We start from the raw sequence: 13322 nt of genomic DNA, 5'->3' as shown, positions 1-13322 counted from the left end.
TGGCTAATCATCAGCTCAGCTCCGAGGGCCAAATGGTCAGAGGAAGGCTAAAGTCCAGATGAATCACCCAAGTTCCAGAACATTCATTACATATTTAAGGATATATAGGAGGTTAGATAAGGTAATAGCTGAAGGGGTCGGGGGCATATTCTGCTATTGTGTAGATTTGAGCAAATTGGCTGTTTTCGTCCTACACATTGACAATGAATGGAGAATTTACGTCATATGTGTCTGAACAAATCGACATGTTACGTCATGATGACGTACGATAAGCACGCCCCTCACGTCACATGGGTGTGATTTTAAGTCAGAATTTAAGAAGAATAACGCTCGCCCAAGAACATGCTCGCTCGGCTCAAATCCGCCGACCACCACGTATTCCTAAACGTAACCTCAGCAAGTATAATGTAAATAGGTCGGCCAGGCTTATTGTCGGTATTAGCCAGACCAGCTGGGACATAGATTGATAACCTCAGTAAAACTTTGCATAAACCTAACCTTATTCCTAAACTTAACCTCAGTAAAACTATGCTTAAACCTAACCTAATTCCTACATTTAACCTCTGTCAAACTATTCCTAAACTTAACCTCAGAAAAATTATGCCTAAACTTAACCGTATCCTAAACATACAGTAACCCACCGTAAAACTATGCCTAAATGTAACCTCAATAAACCATGCCTAAACATAACCTTATTCCTAAACTTAACCTCAGTAAAATCGCAGAGCGGTCCGTGGAAAAAATGGGGACGATAATGTACAAGTAGCTGCTTGCATTCTCATCAGATTCTTGGGGCTTTTATTTATAGTATAGTACAGTCTACAGTGTAGATATGACAGGAAGCAAGAGACGGGGAGTTACACGCAGCAAATGTCCTTTGGGCTCAGGAATCGAACCTGTGACTCACTGTCAGGCTGTATCAGAGCATATAATGATATGCGCCTTAACCACTAGGCCATTGGCGCTCCGCATTCTCAATACAGTTAAGAGTTAACATGAACTGTACATAATGCCGTTCATGAATGCACCAGGTGAATTCATGCCACATTGTTCACACACCTCTCTCCCCGTCTCCCTCCCAGGACTGTGACCTCCAGCTGAACGACGAGGAGGGCCATCGCTGTTACCCGCTGGAGGGCCACCTGCTCTGCCACAGCTGCCACATCCACCGGCTCAAGTCCGCCTCAGTCCCCGGCCACCCTCCGCCCAGCTACCCCCTCCACGTCACCGAGCTGTGAGAGAGGGAGGCGGGGTGAGGCGCCGGCGGCTGGACGCCCGACCCGAACCAACCTCGACTCCCAGGTGGCCTGAGCAGGAGGAGGAACCCCCGTGGTGACTGAAAGATGGGGCATGTGGAACCCGCTCAGCTCTCGCCAACGAGCACAACGCTCCCAGGGATAGGAGGCTTCTTCTTCTGGCTGGCCTCTGCACTTCTCCGTGGGCCAGTTTACCCTCGAGGGAAGGGAGAGCCCAGGCCAGGCCACAGAACTGGACTGCTCCCACCACAAGCCCCTGTCATCATCACATGACCATGGCTGGGAAAGAGTCCATGGCACCCCGTCCTCCCACCTCTACCCCCCCCCCCCCGTTCTGCGGTTCCTTCTTCCCTCTCTGACTTGGATCTAAAAGCCGAGGCCTCCGGGGGCCTCTGATGACGTCACAGGCCTGACCCCTTGCACATTCATCACTAAGAGAGGGGGGCCTGCGGTTGGTTGGCGAGGGAGAAAAGCAAATGATTTCTCTCTGTGTTTGTCTCCCTCCTTCCTACCGCTCTTTTCATTTCGCTGCGTTGGACTGAAGCAGTTATGGTGAAAATAGTTTCCGGGCCTCTCTTCTCCTCAGTGAGAACAACACACTGCGCTGCTGCGCCACCTCACTTGGAGGGATGGCGCTGCTGCCTACATTCCATTGGCTGATTGGCTGGACCTGGCAGGCAGCACCCAGGGTGAGCCTGCTGGGTGCTGGACCTGGCAGGCAGCACCCAGGGTGGGCCTGCTGGGTGCTGGACCTGGCAGGCAGCACCCAGGGTGGGCCTGCTGGGTGCTGGACCTGGCAGGCAGCACCCAGGGTGGGCCTGCTGGGTGCTGGACCTGGCAGGCAGCACCCATTGGGCCTGTGGGTACCTTCGAGAAGGCTTCTCACATGGGCAGCTGTGCCACACTGGCCTCTGTGCACACCTGGCATTAACAGAAATATTGAGATTGAGTCCATTTACACTTAGCAACAAGCACGATTATCTATACGGTCCTCCATCCAGAACAATTATTGCAGGCTGTCTGGATTTCATGTTCCATTATGCTCTTACTGATAAAAAATGTATTTTTTTGATAAATTATTAATCTGAAATCGCTCGGAACAGAATCGCCTGTGTGCACTTCCTAGTTACAACTGTATGTGAATGTGTTCTTTCCCATTCACATTTTTATGTGGATTGGACTTTGGACACACATCACATTTACATTTTCCTTTTTTACATGTTTCTGACCACATCTGGAGAAGGTTTTGGGGCGAATGGATGTTCAAAGCTTCCGACGTACATTTAATTTAAAACAAATGATTTGTTTTTTTTCTACAGTAGCTCTATCCAGGTACAATCTGCTCACCCAGAAATCGTTAATATCAGGTGTGTAAGAGGGCCTCTGCTAAAGGCACCAGACATCCAGCATGGCAAACGGTCGGACTCTGAGTGACATTCAGCCACCCTTAAACCTCTTCAACCATATGTTGTTGAGCGGAGTCCCTCAATGCTCTATACTAGGAACCTTTCTGTTTTCACTCTACATTGGAATATCTTAGCTGAAAATAGCCGATCAACGTTTATAGTCGATCGGCTGTTTTCTGCTAAAGTCTCTCCCACAGATTACAGATGCTGGGTTTTAAGTGGTTAAAACCCTATTATATTTCGCTGACAGGGGTCCCCCCCAGCCCAGGGGTCTGTACTCAACCCTCCCCCTATGCCAAATCTCTTCGCAGGAAACAGATCTAAAAGCTCACAACGCGTCAAATAATTGCGACGTGTCACGATCTGGTCCACCTGCAATTTTTCACTGATGTTTTTACCGAATGTTGCGCCTATTATGCTATGCCCAGAATAGTGAAGCTAGAGTTCATGTGGTTAATACCCGAACCCTCTGCTACACAACAAACGTATCACAGGCCCCTGGAGCGGCGCCCCAACCACCACAGACATTCCAACCTGGTCGTCTAGACGTGACCTCCAGACATTCACAAGCAGTGTCTTAATTAATGACTATTATTATACGAGAGGAAAGAAAAGGAGACAAGAAAAAAAATACCTTAGATGCACATAGATTGTCTTTTATATATGAATATATATTTTGCAGATGGTTTCCACATACGATCTTTAGAAGTAGTTTCTTCTGTTGTTCTTCTTGTTGTTACTTTATTCTTAAATAGGCAACACATACTGTAATAACCAGAGAGCCGTTGGGGTGATGTACCATTTCATCGCTGTCAGACATAAACCTTGTATCTCCATATAAAATGTTATGTTTTTTTCATAAATTAATGCCCGAGTGTTAAAAGTGTTTCAGTGTGGCCGTGCTTTTTTTGAGGGGCCTCCTATATTCAGCTATTAGTGTAGATTTTCATCCTGCACAAACATTAAATTCCCATTGACAATGCATGGAGAATGTTACGTCATAGTGTCTGAGCAAATTGGCATAGTCATAGTGTATAGTTTACGTCATGATGATGATAAGAGCGCCCCCGCGTGTGATTTTCTTTTCCCATTTCCTGGTAAAAGTAACGGTTTCGGACATACAAGGTTTCCTGCACCCGACAGCGATGATTTCTCTGTGCTCATAACTTGTGTCAGACACAGATCCACAGGCCTTTTTGAGGGCCACACCTGAGGGAAATATTGTACTGTATACAGAATCGCAGCTAGTTTTGAACCAACACGGACTACTACACTAGGGCCCCTTTTCCACCAAAAGAACTTCTATAACTCGTTCCGTTCTTTATTTTTTTATGATGGTTTATATCACATCTGCATCTTCCAACCTGAATAGTGACACGCCCACTTTGGTTCACATTTTAGGGTTAGGGTTCCAGTTCCAACTTTTAGGGAACTGAAACAATTCATTTGGTTCAAAATTTGACAAGGAAAAAGGACATAACCGGTTCAACCATGGTGGAAAAGGAGCCTAGGTGTGTTTTGGGGAGTTTGTGTCAGGAAACAAAAGAGTTCAGAACAGTGGGTTGCCCACATCCAATTTGTTGCTGGTGCTGGACACAAAGTAACAGTTCAAAAGAGTAATACACATCCGCACAACAGCATTGCTCGTAGGTTTTAACAGACAACATTCCGTGGTATAATGTTTTCGGCCACTGCTGTGGCCGAAACGTTGTACCATATAATATTTTCGGTGTTTAAAGTAAACAAAAGGGTACCAGAAAGTTCAGGAACACTGATCTATTTCATCGTTTCTCAACACCAATGCTGTCTCCCTTTACGGGTATGTAACCTTTGAGATGGTGTAAATAGGACCAAATGCTCATGGGTCCATTTGGTTCTATTTGCACACTCTCAAGAGTCATGTGTAAAATTGTGAGGTCCCAGAAAAAGTCCCAAAAAAAGATTCAAATGTGGCCTGATAATGAAAAAGAATCATTGATGTATTTGACGCTCAATTGAGTAAACATTTCTGTGGATGAGATCTTGACCTGACATTGCCCAATATGACAGACAGCTGGTACTCCAAGCGAGTGAAAATCAAACACTGAAGGGTGATTTTATTTTTTGCCGAGATATTATAATCTGACAAAGGTCTGTTGTTTGTGACGCTGATTGTTGGTGTGTTTTCCAGACACTGGTTTATTAGTCTAGGGCTGGGATATATCTATATTATATTAAATCATATCATATTACACGCTTGAATGCTTGATTCTGATTGGTCAATCACTGAATTCAGCGGTGGGTTATTTTTGAATAGTGACCGCTGAACTCAGTCACAGACCGTTATCTAATCAAAGGCTCAGAGCACCTGGCTCATATCAATCTGAGCTGGTTGATTTTGTGCTGTTACGAACATGGCAGCCATGTAAACAAAACAATGTCATTTACAGATATACATTACTGTCGAGAATGTTTTTGAAAACATTTGAAGCGAGAAATAGACAATGCAGTAACCGATTGTTTTTTTTAAACAGCCGGTCCTTGCATCGCGAGCTTGAAGATCAGCTATACGATTTTTTTTATCCCAATATCGAGGTATTTAGGTCAGAAATGTAGTAATATTTAGTCCATATCGCCCAACCCTAGTTTAGTTATACAAGCACTGAGAGTAAACAGAGATGCCATTCGTCCTCTTCCTATCCTTGTCCAGCATTATGGGTTGCTTACTTGTTTTGCGAGGAGGTCCCTGAAAACTCGGAGTTGCTGGTCCCACCCGTGTCTCCAGGAAGGCCCCCTACACTTGTATTGTGTGTGTGTGTGTGTGTGTGTGTGTGTGTGTGTGTGTGTGTGTGTGTGTGTGTGTGTGTGTGGGTGTGTGTGTGTGTGTGTGTGTGTGTGTGTGTGTGTGTGTGTGCGTGCGTGCGTGTGTGAGTGAGTGAGTGCACGCGCAGGGACATGGCACATGCAACTTACTGAAAGCAGGCCAGGCAGCAACACAGTATCCATCAACACACACACACGACAGTGAGTACTTGCTCTTACAGATCTGCATCAAGAAGTATTCACTAGCAAGAAGCTGCATTGTTTTGTTTTAAGCTGCATGTGGTGCATCAGATGGAGTTTGACTTTTGCATTTGGGGAATCGAGACACTGCTACTTTTGATGCTTTTGTGACGCTGTAGTATGATCAAGTAGGACATTCATTCACTAAAAGAAACGAAAACGTTTATATGTAAGAGGTTTCTGCTCGACAGCGATGATATACACTATCTGCCATTATTTGCTACTTTCAACCTGGTGTTCCTATTGACATGATAAACAATTGTCATTGTTTAATTGCAGATTTACAAGCTCACTATACTGTAAGCTCTACCTCTGGTCCCATGTGACTGTCCTATGTGTCAGACCTCACCCATCTGGTACCCCAAACAGATTAAAATAAACACCAGAGATGTTCAGATATGCTTTTTGACTCAAGTCTCTGGTTCACAGCAGCACACACACCAGTCCACATGAAATACTACTGACTCTGTTAGGAAATGGGGCTGAAATAGAGATTAAAAAGCCACAGGCATAAAGTACTTTCTGACAAAAGCTCTGATGTAGAGATTAATTTTTTTCTTTCCCCCGAATGTAATTTGTGTGTTTGGCAAATCCCACCCCCAGCAGCTGTATAATTGGAAAAGCTAAAGGAAAATGAATTCCTACATATTTTCATTGAGACATTTGTTCCCCTTGATTGTGTCATTTGTGACATAATTATTTAACCTCAGAAAACCGTAGGCCGTACACGGTTTCTCATCAAGGAATGTGTTTTGTACTTGTGAGGACGTTTGAACTGAACATCAGTCTGTCTATAATAGCACAATGTGTCTTCTATATCCAATCCCACATCTGGTCAGTTAAAGGGATATTACACTTTCAAACATGTTTGGGGTCTACTCAGGCATTTACAGTGAGCACTCCAGTTGCTTGATTCAGTATTTAGATATTTGATATTCATTTTTACATGACACGCCCCCTTCTTGTAGTAGACTACCCATTGTAGTAGACCACAAACACGTTGAAAGTGAAATATCCGTGGTCACACTGAAGTTTAATTCTACCTATGAGGGTGGATATATTTTTTGTTTTTGTTTTTTTTACAAAATCCACAGATGGCAACAAACTTCCCCATTCCAGTTGAGGAATCCGTCCTCATAGGTGACATTCCAGTTCGGTGTGACTGCGCCCTCCAGCAGAAAAAAAGAGCTCAATTATGGCAAGATTGTATCCCTCTAAAAGATGTCTTAATTCACCTCTTTTAAAACTACTACTTCAGTTTCTATGGCATAGCACAACGCTAGTATCCCTGTATATAAAGAGCCTAGTTTTTGTTTTTTATATATATTATATTATATTTCATTTTCTTTCAGAAATCACTATGAAAGAGAAGACTTCTTCTCTTACTTTTTTTAGTTCCAATAAGCACATCATTGACACCTGTCGTCACATGACTTTTGTATCGTTAAATGTTTTGATTACCTAGACGGTTCATAAAAAAGGAAACTAGATCTATTTATCTAAACATGGAAAAAGTCTAAAGTTATTTAATGTATTAAAAAAATCGGGACGTATCATTTAACTGTAGATGATATAATCTGCTTTTTCAATAAAGTGGTTTTGTAGCTAACTTCAAACGCCGTTTTGTTGTCTTTGCTTTTGTTTCTGTTTTATTTTCTTTCTTTCATTATTAATTTATTCCACCTTCTCTCAGCAGGGCTGGCACCTCTGAGGGCCTCTGGGCACTGAAGCTCGAAGGGCCAAATGATCAAAACTCTTGGCCCTAATATGGCTCCATAACCCTGCACATGTTGGCGGTTTTGAATATCACGATATTCGATATATTGCGGTATTCAATATATAGCAAGAGATTTCATCAACGATATATCACGGTATCTGAAAATGAAAAAATATCCTGAAATTTTGTATTTATTCCAAAATCAAACTGGCCAAGAAGTACATGAATCTTGCCTCCTCCAAACAGTAAAACACTAACTGCAACTTTGCAACTAGTCCACAACTTGTCTGTCCACAACAACTGCTAGCCTACTACTACTAACTTACTAACAATATCACGTTATTGGGAGGACAATACATATATCGCGGGAGGAAGTATCGTGATATATTACGCGATATCGATATATTGGCACAACCCTATTGTTTTTGTGACTGCTGCTGCTGCTGCGTTAAAATAAGTTTGAAACTTATTTTGTGATTGTGTGGAATGTTCACCCGAATCCTTTGGCTGTACTTACAGGTACCTGGTTGTTTGCCATTATATGCTATCTGTAATTTGAAGTGCTTGGGTATTGTTTCAGATGACATGCATGTTTTTTTTGTCAACATAATGCAGGAAGTAATAAAATGCATGAGGTGTCTTGAGTCTTAGATACTGTTTCACCACTTAACACAATTATTATTTTTAGGGCAGCGGTGGCCTAAGGGTTAGAGGAGCGCCCTTGTTGCCGAAAGGTTGCCGGTTGACCAAATACATATCAATTTGGGGGCCCTTAACTTGAAAAAGTTTGATAAGCACTGCCTAACATTTTGCTCTTTCTGTGGTCACTAAGATGTTCCTCCTACAGTGGTAGTTAGGGACCTAGGCCTCCTGCCCTGTCTTCCTGTTGGGTCATGAGGAGGAGCTGATGTTTGCTCTGGGAATGATATCGCCTTCAGATCAAGACTCGTAAAAATGTTGGTCCATAATTACCTCCACACACGCATTGGCCTCTGGCACGTCATGTAAGGACTTAAACAAACCCCTGGGCTGGGAGATGCAGGCCCCCAGCTCTGCCCCGATGGACAGATAAACCCTGAGTCCGAGAGAAAAACACATAATGGTCTGCAATCTAATCACCTAAATACAGTCAATTGTTACAGGAATTTGTTTTCGTGGCACTCTCTGTGGTTTTGAAGGAAACTTGACTCGAAGATGAAAAACTGGTGGTAGTTGACAAACATTAAGTTAAGTTGTAACACAAATGTAAAGAAAGAGTACCAATTCACAGCAGCGAAGTTCATGAACAGAACAGCCACAAACAGAAACTGCATATAGTCCCTTTGGTAGGCTACTGTGGAGTCTGACAACCCAAGTGTCTGTCCTGGGACTACTCGCTATGGTAGGCCTACTACTCTCATACTTTGTAGAGAAAGGTCCTTTTGCACACCTACTGGGACTGTTGTGTAGGAGCAGGCAACCAGTGCAGCATGAAACAATGGAAGTCCCGCACGCTGTCTTCACTTATAGCAGTAGTTTACAATGTTTTGGTCTAAACTACCTTCATCAGGTATCCCTGATCCCTGATTCAGAAGGCTAGCTGTGGCTTTGATAGAATTCCTTTGTCAAATGACAATGCACCTCAACAGTCAGTCCATTATAATGTGTGCACTATGAATACCGGTAATCTTTTATGTTTGCAATTTAGCCTAACAAGCTAAAGACTTCTCTTCAACTGCAGTGTTTGGTTCATATAGCTAAAGAGTCTGATCGTTTACTTAATCGTAATGAAGCAGCTGAACTATCCCTTTAAGCAGCAAACAGCACAGGTTTCTATTACTTGGTTGATGGATGTGTCCATGGCACCCCTGCTGTGCCATGTTGTACAAGATTTGCGCTAATTGGAGTATAAAGTAGGATGATTACAGTAATGCTCCGGTTAATCTCTTTAACCACATAAACCGTGTCTACTTTGTTGACCAGGGATCTACAGCTCCTTTTTTTGTGAATGTCATATTTGCACTTGGTTCTTTGTGACTGCGTTAATAGTGAGGGAGGTGGTTAAGTTGGCATTCAAATTAAAGTACTTTTAGATATCTTTGAATCATTATCTATAATTTACAGGTATATAGCTGCAAGAAGATATGGATGTAGGAGAATTAACACACACACACACACACACACACACACACACACACACAATCCCTGACTGCTCCAGCTTTCAAATTAGTGACCTTCTGGTAAAGGAAGGCTTTCGAAATTCCCCAAAAATTCCACATTTAGCAAACAAATTAAAAATAAACAAAAATAGGATCTAGAAGTTCACACCGCATCGCTCTGTGACACATTGAGAGTTTGTAGAACAGCTATTTTCGGAATAAGCGACCCCGTACTCTATTAGAGCTGGAGAGGTGGCATACATGAATTTCTACACATGTAGGAATTATTATTTCAACGCAAAATACTGCGTTCAAGTTCAGGAGACAATTCTCCTGAATGCTTGTCTTCGGGTATGGCATGGAGACGGGGGCATTTGCATTTCTTTCACCATTATAGTAAATGCTGCATTCATGGTCTGAAGATGGCAGTTTTTACAGACAGGTAAAAGGGCAGGAGCTTGAGCCCCCTTTGATGCCTGTGTGCATGTGCCTGGGCCTGCACGTTACATAAGTTAATTAGCACCTTAGTTATTTTAGTTCAGGCATACAATTTGCACATGAGTTTACGTGTGTATTCCCTGTGTAGGATATCAGCCTGTCCTACTCTCCCTCAGTGTATTCCCTGTGTAGGATATCAGCCTGTCCTACTCTCCCTCAGTGTATTCCCTGTGTAGGATATCAGCCTGTCCTACTCTCCCTCAGTGTATTCCCTGTGTAGGATATCAGCCTGTCCTACTCTCCCTCAGTGGATTCCCTGTGTAGGATATCAGCCTGTCCTACTCTCCCTCTGTCCTACTCTCCCTCAGTCCTCTTCTTCCGGTGGTGCTCCTTTGTTTTCCTTCCTAATAAATGAAAACAAAACTGTTACTTTAGGGAAGTTGTTTGTATTTATACAACGCAGTTTCGGGAGAAGAGACCTCCTTCTGCTTGACCTTAATCACTCCTCCCTCCTTATCAAACTCACCTGCCTGGCTGCCTTTCATTATCACCCTGCCAATCCCCGGTGCAATCACCACAGTATAAATACACCTGCGATCTCTCAACTAAGTTGTTTGTTCTGCTCCACGACAGACCAAACATGGGTTGTGAGTACTGCACTTGTAGATCGGCTATTTTCACTGTTCTTCAAAATCTCCATCCTCCTCCACCCCAACCTCCTTCCGCCTCGATTCTCTAGGAATCCAGGGGGGGCAGTGACAGAGACTACGCCCTCACCCTGAGTCTCACCCTACCTTGGGTTCCTCACTCCACTCCGCATTCATCTCATTCTGTTTCAATAAACTGAAGGCGAAGGTGTGGTCTCTTACTAGTGAAGGATGCAAATAAATTAAAAAAATAGCAACAAGCTCAAAATGTGTGTCTTCGCTCATCTTTTTGAGCTTGCAGATCTGTTTTTGTGTGACGCTGTACACTATAGTATGAGTAGGCCTAGGGAGCTAATTTACGAGAAAGACGTACAGGCGGTTAGAATATGGTTTCTATATAGGTTTCTGCTGATAGCAATGATATATTAGTTCTATTCATTCCACTCATCGCCAAATCATTGAACAATAACCTCAGTTGTAGTCGTAGATGCTTCTAGCCAGTGAACGTCACGATTCCCTAGTGATATTCCTAGTTTTTGCATTTTGGCTTTTTGCCTGTACTCCTCTCCTGTGCCTCAGATTTCACCTACCACCTTGTTGCTCTGCTCTGCCTGCCTACCACCTTGCCTTCCGCATTCCCAGTTTGTGTAAATAAACACCCTTGAACTTTTAGTACTTGTCTGTAAATTCACTAAATTGTCTGTGTCTGCATTTGGGTCCACCAGTTATTTATTTGTATACTGTGAGTCTGTGATAACGTCCAGTTGTCAGTGCAACCATGAGAATTAATCTCATGCCTACTGAAACTAAATAGAAAAAGAACATTACTAATGTTCTGCATGTGCATATTGCTGACAGAATATCACAGTAAACATCCTTAGTGTTCTTTATACCCATTTGAAAGTCAGAGAAATGTAATCAAATGGACATGTACTGTAGGCCTACTGTGTGCAGTACAACAATAGATAAAGCAGTCAGGGGAAGCTGGAATGCACAGCCTGTTGCCAGAGCTTCTCATCAGAGAGAATGGAGATGAAAGCCAGCATGGTGTTGCCTTTGAGCGGTATTAATAATAACTCAACATTTGCAGGCGAGCAGCACCGATGAGGTGTTATTGTGAGGAAGTAATATAGCCTACTTTTACTTATACATCTCAGGAGATGATATTGTAGGCCTACTACTACTCTCTATATATTTTTTTAAATCTTTAGTTACTATAGTTACTTTTGAATTATTATTACAAAACATACATTAACCACCTCAGCCGATGGGACATTCTGCATAAGGATTGAGTACTTTTAGTAAAGTACATTTTGAATAATGGGACTTATACTTGTAACAGTGTGTTTCTACAATACATGGCAGTATAGTATTGATACTTTTATTAAAGTATAGGAAATGTAGTACTTGTTCACCCACTTGCGGATGGGTTTCAAAACTGTCATCACTCCAGACTCTCTGCCGGTACAAAGGAGGCGCTAACGCAGAAAATGCAAAAGCCCCATTTTAACCGTTATTTCAAATGTGCCGAGATAGCATCTCCTCCAGTATGTCTGACTGACACGCTGTGAGTGGACAGACTCTGTGTGTAGGTGGTGGTGTGCGTAGGAGTGAGACTGCAGCCTAGCTGCCCTCCCTGTGTGTAAAAAGTCCTCCTGAATCCTGAACAGTGGCGTTCAGTGTGGAGGAGAACTCTGGTGTTGGTTGACAGCTCTGTGAGTTGCGGGCACAAAGCAGTCTTTATGTGTAGCGAGGGTACCGCCCTGTGACTCAGGGAGCTCTCTTGTGTAGTGTGTGCATGTGTGTGTGTGTGTGTGTGTGTGTGTGTGTGTGTGTGTGTGTGTGTGTGTGTGTGTGTGTGTGTGTGTGTGTGTGTGTGTGTGTGTGTGTGTGTGTGTGTGTGTGTGTGTGTGTGTGTGTGTGTGTGTGTGTGTGTGTGTGTGTGCGTGCGTGCGTGCGTGCGTGCGTGCGTGTGTGTGTGTTTGCATGTGCACATACGTGCGTGCGCAGGCCCCAGGGGACCCAGTGAGAGGTGAGCTCTGTTACACTGCACAAAAGGAACACCTTCCCTTCAGAGCACACTGGTCCCTCCAAACTGCCAGGAAATGGAGCTAAAGTATGCTCACTGCAGGATTACCTCATTCCCCTAGAATCTTTGGTTACTGGCACTTTTCTTTTTTCCTTCCTTTTTTTGTCCAAAGAAGCAGTGACAAAAGACAAAAAAGAAACTCTGCCACCTGTTCATCAGCTGCCCGACTGTAGCTTCATATTATAGTAAGCTTTTCATGAATCAAATCTTTCTCCAACACGTGGTGCCGGTTTTATTTCTATTGTGCATAAGAGAGTTTACTTTACATCAAGAGTAACTTGTATGGTGGTGACATAATGTGCCTTTTGTTGCCCTCTCTCCAGCAACATGGAGATTAAATCTAATTAATTTAGACACTCTATAGCCCACCTTTGGAGTAGAGTAGAACCACAACCAATGTACTGTCTGAATCCAGTGGCGCTGTGGAGTTCGGGTAGCAGCAGTAGGCCTGTTTACAGAAGGATGTTGGCTCAACTCTCTCAACCAGCAGGGACGTTTTTGCGATTGAGGAAAACAAATGAGGAACACCCAACCCCAACAATTTGTGTTGAAATGCCCTTGAGCAAGGCACTCAACACAAACATTGCTA

At 43.3% G+C, this 13322-nt stretch overlaps 1 protein-coding gene across 1 annotated transcript in view; it reads left to right on the top strand.

The window, feature by feature from the left end:
* wtip (WT1 interacting protein) overlaps window positions 1-7245 on the top strand; it is a 48957-nt gene extending 41712 nt beyond the window's left edge. Inside the window, exon 8 of the mRNA XM_080760963.1 lies at window positions 1083-7245. Coding sequence (XP_080617089.1) covers window positions 1083-1238 — 156 coding nt within the window. The 3' untranslated portion in view covers window positions 1239-7245. The remainder of the gene's footprint in view (window positions 1-1082) is intronic.
* The last annotated feature ends 6077 nt before the right edge of the window (window positions 7246-13322 follow it).

The sequence above is a fragment of the Protomyctophum bolini genome (genome assembly GCF_963924005.1).
Source record: "Protomyctophum bolini genome assembly, chromosome: 1".
Lineage (NCBI taxonomy): Eukaryota > Metazoa > Chordata > Actinopteri > Myctophiformes > Myctophidae > Protomyctophum > Protomyctophum bolini.
This window is presented reverse-complemented; position numbering and strand designations above follow the sequence as displayed.